Source organism: Oncorhynchus mykiss, chromosome 6 (genome assembly GCF_057628025.1).
Source record: "Oncorhynchus mykiss isolate SJ-2025 chromosome 6, ASM5762802v1, whole genome shotgun sequence".
Lineage (NCBI taxonomy): Eukaryota > Metazoa > Chordata > Actinopteri > Salmoniformes > Salmonidae > Oncorhynchus > Oncorhynchus mykiss.
In genome coordinates, this window is record NC_143027.1 from 5,999,384 (window position 1) to 6,008,554 (window position 9,171).

At 40.0% G+C, this 9,171-nt stretch overlaps 1 protein-coding gene across 1 annotated transcript; it reads right to left on the minus strand.

Moving 5' to 3' along the window:
- Positions 1–2,247: 2,247 nt before the first annotated feature.
- Positions 2,248–7,461, minus strand: cxcl13 (C-X-C motif chemokine ligand 13). The gene is made up of 4 exons (XM_036981821.2): positions 7,366–7,461; positions 5,596–5,731; positions 2,733–2,813; positions 2,248–2,584 (listed from the first exon to the last, which is right to left on the minus strand). Exons 1-4 carry the CDS (start codon positions 7,427–7,429, stop codon positions 2,533–2,535), a joined length of 333 nt encoding a protein of 110 aa, XP_036837716.2. The 5' UTR covers positions 7,430–7,461; the 3' UTR covers positions 2,248–2,532.
- Between the last annotated feature and the right edge of the window lie 1,710 nt (positions 7,462–9,171).

A 9,171-nucleotide genomic window follows, 5' to 3' on the forward strand; every position in this document is an offset into this window, starting at 1 on the left:
GTAACGTTGGTATCACTAATGTGACCACTGTTGTTTATCGAATATTAACTATGTTTATAATTACGTGATTTAAATGAATCGGGTAATCATTAACCCAGTAACCTGGGGCACCATGGGAAAAGTTTGTTTAATGAATTTCCGTTTCCCTAATTAACTCAAATAATATCAGAATATCGATTTTACAGCAGTCCCTAATTAATTCATTTCCTCTACAGTCTCATCCTGAACGTTGCATAATTCGTAAATCTGCATAAACCCAGGTCTCACTAAATCATGCCGTACCACACCAATTGAGTTGATTATTTATTTACTAACAAGCTAAATGATAATATAAGATACACATCCTCAAACACACAGTCTAGGCTATTGATTAGAACTTAGTACGATGAAACAGGTCCCTAGTGGACCAACACAATATGACACGTGTTACATAAGATGGGGATTGAGAGAGAGCGAGCACTCTTGGGTACATTTTGTAAGCTATGCTTAGTTTGGCCCTAAACTGCCACTCTTATGGGTCAGAATTATAATGATGTAATTACTTGTTGAAGGTCTTCATTTGGTATCTCTGTTGGGTATTTTTTTAATTTGACCTTTATTTAACTAGGCAAGTCAGTTAAGATCAAATTCTTATTTTCAATGACAGCCTAGGAACAGTGGGTTTAATTGCCTGTTCAGAGGCAGAACGACAGATTTGTACCTTGTCAGCTCAGGGATTTGAACTTGCAACCTTCTGGTTACTAGTCCAACGCTCTAACCACTAGGCTACCCTGCCGGGTATCTCTGTTGGGTATCTCTGTTGGGCCCAGGGCTTCGTGGGCCGAGCTCCGCTTAGTGAGAGATGTTCAGCCGACGTCCCGTTCTCTGGCTGGTCATCTACTTTGTTTGCGAGTGTAAGTCTCTGATTGTCCACCAGCTGTTACAATGTCCTCTTTTCTAGTTGTCTGTTACCTTGCTTTTGTTCTGGAAGAGGCGTCTTCTGAGGACGGCTAATCAGCCGTGTAGATAGTTCCAGCGTGGGAATGAAAGCAGTGTAGACACACGATTCCTTGGAGAGAAGAACCGGGTGGTCCTTCTTCAATTCACCTTCTTAGATACAGCTACTCGACCGGAGCATTGATTGTTAAGAGGTTCATTTGTCTTCTTCAACCTCGTGTTGCATTTTGGGGTCACGACTAGTCATGGACCTCGGCTGCAGGTCAATTTAGTCTGTTATGTAAATTCTTAACTCGCATGTTTTATACTCTCGGGTCAAAAGAGAGAGATGACTCTGTAGGACTGTGATCCACGGTAACTTGACCCGAACAGGCCAGTCATGACAGTTGGAACAATCATTCAGTGGCTTGCGTCAGCCATATTGAGAGTGGTCATAGATAGATAGCTCCTCCTCCTCAGAGACCTTGCTATTACCCTGTAGAGCTCTTTGTTCAATAGTAGAGCACTAAATAGGGAATAGGATGCCATTTGGGACACAATTAATGTTTAATCAACTGCACAGGTCTGTTTTCTGAATGTGGAAGTCAGAAGTCATGTTGATCTGATTTCAAAGTAGTTGTGTTTTTTATTGGTTCATTCATGTTCTTTCATCTGTGTTTGGGTAAGACCATTATACAGAGGACTCATCTTTTGTATCAATGCCATTATATGGCGTCTGTGAGAGCATGAGCAGTGCCATTGATGCTGTCTCCATTTTAAAAGTAGTCAATTTTCTTCTTTTGTGTTTGAAAAAAAAAAATGTGTGATTTAAGTGCTGCCTGCAGTGCTGGAGTCCAGAACAACATCTTGTCCTTTATTTATTGTAACCACTAGATGGCGGTGATATAGCGTTTACTAACCATCGCCAACCCAATATGAAGAAGAAGACAATGCTCTGTTCATTGGCGGATCGCTCCCAAACCATAGGAATTCCCTCCCAGTTGACTACTTTAAAATGGTGGAAGTCCTCAATGGCAATGTCCATGGTAAAACCAGGTTATATCCATCTACATTCCTCTATCTTTGTGGGTAAGACACAAGGCCTTAACTACCACCAGGAAGTTTGAAAAGGACCTATGATCCCCAAAGAGCAGGCAAACTACGGACGCCCCAGTCCCGCCCCGGTCCCGCCCCTGCTGGGAGTGGAATATTAAGTCAACCCATCAGAGGTAGACGTGCTGACTGACTTTATGGGATAATGATGCTCACATCAACAAGTTGGTAAACAAGGCATTTCACCCTTCCTCCTCCTCAGGCAATAAAATGCTCATGTTTTGTACATTTTGTATAGGTTGTGTTTATTTTTCGAGGGTAGACCCAATATATGATTAAAAAAAAACATGAAATAATCACATTCAATACATACTGAAATCATTTAAAATAAACTAATTCACTTGGTATTAGAATCATATTTGAATAGAATCCATTGGTATCACATTGGCATCACATTGGTATTACATTGGTATCACATTGGTATTACATTGGTATCACATTGGTATTACATTGGTATCACATTTCCATTTAGCTCCAACTTGATACATTCCTGTTCCAATTCACTCAATGCTGGTTGAGATGGGGAAGTTCTACACTTCTCTTCCTCTTGTTGGTACTGTAGAAAGAGATGGTCTGTGTTAAAGTTAACAGAAGTGTGTGTGTGTGTGTGTGTGTGTGTGTGTGTGTGTGTGTGTGTGTGTGTGTGTGTGTGTGTGTGTGCGTGTGTGTGTGTGTGCGTGTGTGTGTGTGTGTGTTGTATTTACCTTTGTAACTTGACAATGACTTTGTTGATCCATCGTGCATCTGGAGTCACACAGACGGTGGCTTTGTCCTTCTTGGTAACGCTGATGAATGAAGGGAGGGATATATATTACAGCGTCGCCATGGTTACATATCATACACTGCAGAATTGAACCTATCAGAAAACGTCAATATGAACGTACACATATTTAGCAGATGTTATTATGGCTGTAGTGAAATGGTTGTGTTCCCAGCTCCAACAGTGCAGTAATATCTAACAATACACACAAATCTGAGTAGAAGAACGGAATTAAGAAATCTATAAGTATTAGGATGAGCAAAGTCAGAGTCCTGTATATGTTAATGTATGTATAGATACAGTACGAGTCAAAAGTTTGGACACACCTACTCATTCCAGGGTTCTAGAACACCTACTCATTCCAGGGTTCTAGAACACCTACTCATTCCAGGGTTCTAGAACACCTACTCATTTCAGGGTTTTTCTTTATTTTTACTATTTTCTACATTGTAGAATAATAGTGAAGACATCAAAACTATGAAATAAAACATATGGAATCATGTAGTAACCCAGAAAGTGTTAAACAAATCAAAATATATTTTATATTTGAGATTGTTCAAAGTAGCCACCCTTTGCCTTGATGACAGCTTTTCACACTCTTGGCATTCCTTTGACCTCATGGCTTGGTTTTTACTCTGACAGGCACTGACAACTGTAGGACCTTTATATAGACAGGTGTGAGATGTTCCAAATCATGTCTAATCAATTGAATTTACCACAGGTGGACTCCAATCAAGTTGTAGAAACATCTCAAGGATGATCAATGGAAACAGGATGCATCTAAACTCAATGTAGAGTCTCATAGCAAAGCGTCTGAATACTTATGTAAATAAGGTGTTTCTGTTTCTTATATTTAATACATTTGCTAAAATGTCTAAAAACCTGTTTTCTCTTCGTTATTATGGAGTATTGTGTGTAAATTGATGAGGACAATTTTTTATTTAATCCATTTTAGAAAAAGGCTGTAAACATAATAAAATGTGGGAAAAGTCAAGGGGTCTGAATACTTTCTGAATACACTGTATGTATATGTATACATGTGTGATTGAATGTAGAGTCATTGTGGACAGTATGTGGATAGAATATATAGTACATCTGTAGAATAGGGAGCATATAATAGTACATGTACAGCAATAGTTGAATAGGATGGCCTTGACTAGAAAAACATATTTGTAATCTGTGATTGTCTGGAGTCCCTGCCACATACTGAGTTTCGAGGGGGAATTGCTATAGGCTACCACTGCAAATGCCCACATTTATTACAATGTCTTAGCCTTGGTTACGAATAGGAACATTGAACTCATCATCAGTGACTAATGATTGGTTTGCATAGCATGCAGTAAAGTGACTATACTGACTAATTAATTTCCCCTCCACCACGACCGATCCCCCACGCTTCTTCCCCCTATGCATTAGAAAACCACAGTTTAGCGCTTCGTTCAAGACCTCGCTGACTGACTCACATGATCTATGTGTGAAGACAATGACAGCCACCATGGGTTTTAGGTGCGGTTTCCAAGACACAGATGAAGCCTGAACAACAACAACAACAAAAAGCATGGAGATTCCACTGGGCCAGTGGTTACCAACCAATCGATCGCGATCGACTTCAAGGCATTCCTAGTCGATCACCAAACATTTCTGTAGAAAATCATATGAAAAAGGATTGAGGGTCTTCTTTTTTAAATTCGTGTTGCGCTGTTACCGGCAGGTGCACTTCAGAAGCCTTGCGCACCGGGTAGGCAAACTGTTCCCAGTTTAAACCATTTAGTTTGTCAGGAAAGACCAACTCCACCTAACCAGCGGACAGGAAGATCTGTGGATAAATCGAGTGAGCCTCACTGCGCTGGCCAATCGTATATCTCAAATCACTGTGCCTACAGCTTCCACGACCCCCACACAAAGTTTGATACCAGCCTATGTAAGATTTCATAACTTTTAAAACCAGGACCAGAGAGAAATGATCAAAGAATACAGCTGCTGTTTTTTATGAGTGAGTTCATGTTTAAGTTTTCATTCTGCTCTGTCACTGTTTTCATTCAACACTATTACATAATATAAAACATGTTTCTCTCTACTTCCACTCACACTGTAATGAATGAGTAGCCAAGTGTATGGACAACGCTGTGTTTCTATCATTATTAGCATCTCGTCCTGTCTATTTTAATAGGGAGGGATATTATACTTTCTCTGGTCAGAGGAACAACATGAATTTGTGTCTGAAAGCAGATGTGGTGTGACTCGACTTTAGCCATCAGGTGGAAGACGTTGTCCCCTCTCTCTGGTCAGTCTCACCTCTCTCTGGTCAGTCTCACCTCTCTCTGGTCAGTCTCACCTCTCTCTGGTCAGTCTCATCTCTCTCTGGTCAGTCTCATCTCTCTCTGGTCAGTCTCACCTCTCTCTGGTCAGTCTCATCTCTCTCTAGTCAGTCTCACCTCTCTCTGGTCAGTCTCATCTCTCTCTGGTCAGTCTCACCTCTCTCTGGTCAGTCTCATCTCTCTCTAGTCAGTCTCACCTCTCTCTGGTCAGTCTCACCTCTCTCTGGTCAATCTCACCTCTCTCTGGTCAGTCTCACCTCTCTCTGGTCAGTCTCACCTCTCTCTGGTCAGTCTCACCTTTCTCTGGTCAGTCTCACCTCTCTCTGGTCAGTCTCACCTCTCTCTAGTCAGTCTCACCTCTCTCTAGTCAGTAATGTAACTTTTTAAGTCATGTTTAAAAAATATATATATTTCAGAAATAGATGTTGGTTTGCTTGTTGACTGTGAAAGGGTTCTTGACTGGTTGCTAGGTGGTGTTAGTTGACTCACATGATCTCTGTTTGACGACAGTGGGCACCTGGAGGTAGGATCTCTATCCTGTGGAACAGCCGAGGAGAGATGAAAGCAGAGGACGTCCGGATGCAGCGACACTTCTGACATGCAGCACAGCCGTTCATGGGGAATGCTGCAGGGATGAAGACCGGGAATATTACATACAATAACAATATAGTGTTGTTAGAATTTGGGGTTAAAGGTTAAGGTTTAAGGGATAGAGTTAACACCTTTTTATCATCACTAAAAGTTGCACTTTGAAACATGTGAATGTTAGAAAGACAAAACTGATTCTAGATCAGCACTCTTAGGGCTCTATTCAGTCTGTATCATCGCTGAAGTGTTACAGATTAAATCAAATCAAAGTTTATTTGTCTCGTGCGCCGAATACAACAGGTGTAGTAGACCTTCCAGGGAAATGCTGAATACAACAGGTGTAGTAGACCTTACAGTGAAATGCTGAATACAACAGGTGTAGTAGACCTTACAGTGAAATGCTGAATACAACAGGTGTAGTAGACCTTACAGTGAAATGCTGAATACAACAGGTGTAGTAGACCTTACAGTAAAATGCTGAATACAACAGGTGTAGTAGACCTTACAGTGAAATGCTGAATACAACAGGTGTAGTAGACCTTACAGTGAAATGCTGAATACAACAGGTGTAGTAGACCTCACAGTGAATTGCTGAATACAACAGGTGTAGTAGACCTTACAGTGAAATGCTGAATACAACAGGTGTAGTAGACCTTACAGTGAAATGCTGAATACAACAGGTGTAGTAGATCTTACAGTGAAATGCTGAATACAACAGGTGTAGTAGACCTTACAGTGAAATGCTGAATACAACAGGTGTAGTAGACCTTACAGTGAAATGCTGAATACAACAGGTGTAGTAGACCTTAAAGTGAAATGCTGAATACAACAGGTGTAGTAGACCTCACAGTGAAATGCTGAATACAACAGGTGTAGTAGAACTCACAGTGAAATGCTGAATACAACAGGTGTAGTAGACCTTACAGTGAAATACTGAATACAACAGGTGTAGTAGACCTTACAGTGAAATGCTGAATACAACAGTTGTAGACCTTACAGTGAAATGCTGAATACAACAGGTGTAGTAGACCTTACAGTGAAATGCTGAATACAACAGGTGTAGTAGACCTTACAGTGAAATGCTGAATACAACAGGTGTAGTAGACCTTACAGTGAAATGCTGAATACAACAGGTGTAGTAGACCTCACAGTGAAATGCTGAATACAACAGGTGTAGTAGACCTTACAGTGAAATGCTGAATACAACAGGTGTAGTAGACCTTACAGTGAAATGCTGAATACAACAGGTGTAGTAGACCTTACAGTGAAATGCTTACTTACAGGCTCTAACCAATAGTGTAACAAAGGTATTAGGTGAACAATAGGTAAGTAAAGAAATAAAAACACCAGTTAAAAGACAGTGATTGCGTGACAGCAATGTAACGATAATATCTGATTGAGCCGACATGCAGCGTTTACCGTGAATGCAGTTTCCACTAAGGAACATTACCTTTAAATTTCACTCACGCTGCAACGCAGAACTTCTGCCATACGGATTGAATACAGACCCTACTCTGAGACACTTAAAATTGCAGTGGATTGATTGTGATAATTGGAATTAAATTGTTTAAAAAAATAAATTATAATAGGTTTGGTTTGTTGATTGTTTAAGAGTCAAGTTGAACAGATTCATAGATATGTAGATATATAGATAAAGATGCAATATCTCACCTTGAAGAGCCACGAACCAGCAGAGAATCAGGGACACCAACAGGTAGTGTGGCTTGAAAGGCATCTTGAGTCTGTGTTGGCTGTGGTCGGCTGGTGTCTACTGAAACTGAATTATGTTGTCTCTGGGTTTATATTGCTGCAAAAAAGGAAGTGTGGGGGAATCCCTCGTCTTCACGCAAAATGAAGATCAGACTTTTGGAGGATATAAAAATGTCTATATATATATTCACTATTTTAACTTTATCCTTCATTTCTAGCCTAGTGATTCTATTGAAATGAAACATGCCATATCGAGAATCTGTCTTGTTACATTGTAAAGAGGATTTTAATGATAATATAATCAAATAATACTTCAGCAATCTAGTCAAAACCTGGTAAATGCTGAGTAGAACAAGTAGAGATTCAGTGGTCAAGATTGGAGAGCGTTTAAAAACTGTATTTCTCCTAGACATACAGACAGGTCCATAATTATTGACCTTGATAAAGATGAACAATAAAAGACTGTAGAAAATCAACACAAACACTGTTGTATGCAAAAAAAAGGGGAAATTATATTTTATACTAATACAATTGCTCAGTGAAAGTGATTTTGTTTCACAAGTCATATTTCTTTTCTCTCTCAAAAAGATAGGGGTTAAAATGGCACTTCTGTTTTCAATACCTCACCTTGAGAGGATAATGGCCACTGAGTCTTTTTCTACTATGTTTTATAGGATCTTCTTTTAAGCCTCCAACATTAGGTTATGAGAATGAAGAACACATCAGGAGGGATCTTAGACCTGCTACGTTAGGTTATGAGAATGAAGAACACATCAGGAGGGATCTTAGACCTGCTACATTAGGTTATGAGAATGAAGAACACATCAGGAGGGATCTTAGACCTGCTACGTTAGGTTATGAGAATGAAGAACACATCAGGAGGGATCTTAGACCTGCTACATTAGGTTATGAGAATGAAGAACACATCAGGAGGGATCTTAGACCTGCTACATTAGGTTATGAGAATGCAGAACACATCAGGAGGGATCTTAGACCTGCTACATTAGGTTATGAGAATGCAGAACACATCAGGAGGGATCTTAGACCTGCTACATTAGGTTATGAGAATGCAGAACACATCAGGAGGGATCTTTGACCTTTCCTCTATAACAGAGTCTTTCCAGATCCTTGATATCTTTTGTCTGCGCTGATGGACTGCCCTCTTCAATTCAAACCAAAGGTTTTCAATGGGGTTCAAGTCTGGAGACTGAGAGGACCTTAACAAACTGTTCATTTTGTGGTCATTTAACAATTTCTTTGCTGATTTTGATTAGTGCTTGGGGTTATTGTCTTACTGGAAGATCCACTTGTGGCCAAGGTTCAGACCCCTGGAGAGGCAACCAGGTTTTTGGCTGAAATGGCCTGGTACTTGGCAAATTTGATGATGCCTTTGACCGTAACAACGGTCCCAGGACAAAACAAAAATTATATTTTTGGTCTTCTTTTAAGGTTAGGGTTAAGGTTAGGTTTAAAAATCAAATTTTTCAGAAGATAAATGGTAGAAAAAGGCAGAGTTTTTTGACTTTGTGGACAAAAAAAAGAACAAGCAAAATAGTCCCATAACATCAAATATCCTCCACCATATTTTACAGTCGGTATGAGGCTCCTTTTTAATGACGTCCAACAAATGTAAACACCTGCAGTTTGACAAACGGAAACGGGCGCCATGGGAACCTGCACTATGTTCAGATGACATGAAAATAAAGCTACTTTGGTTCTTCTCATCTTTATCAAGGGTGTCAGTAATTGTGGACCTGACATTATACA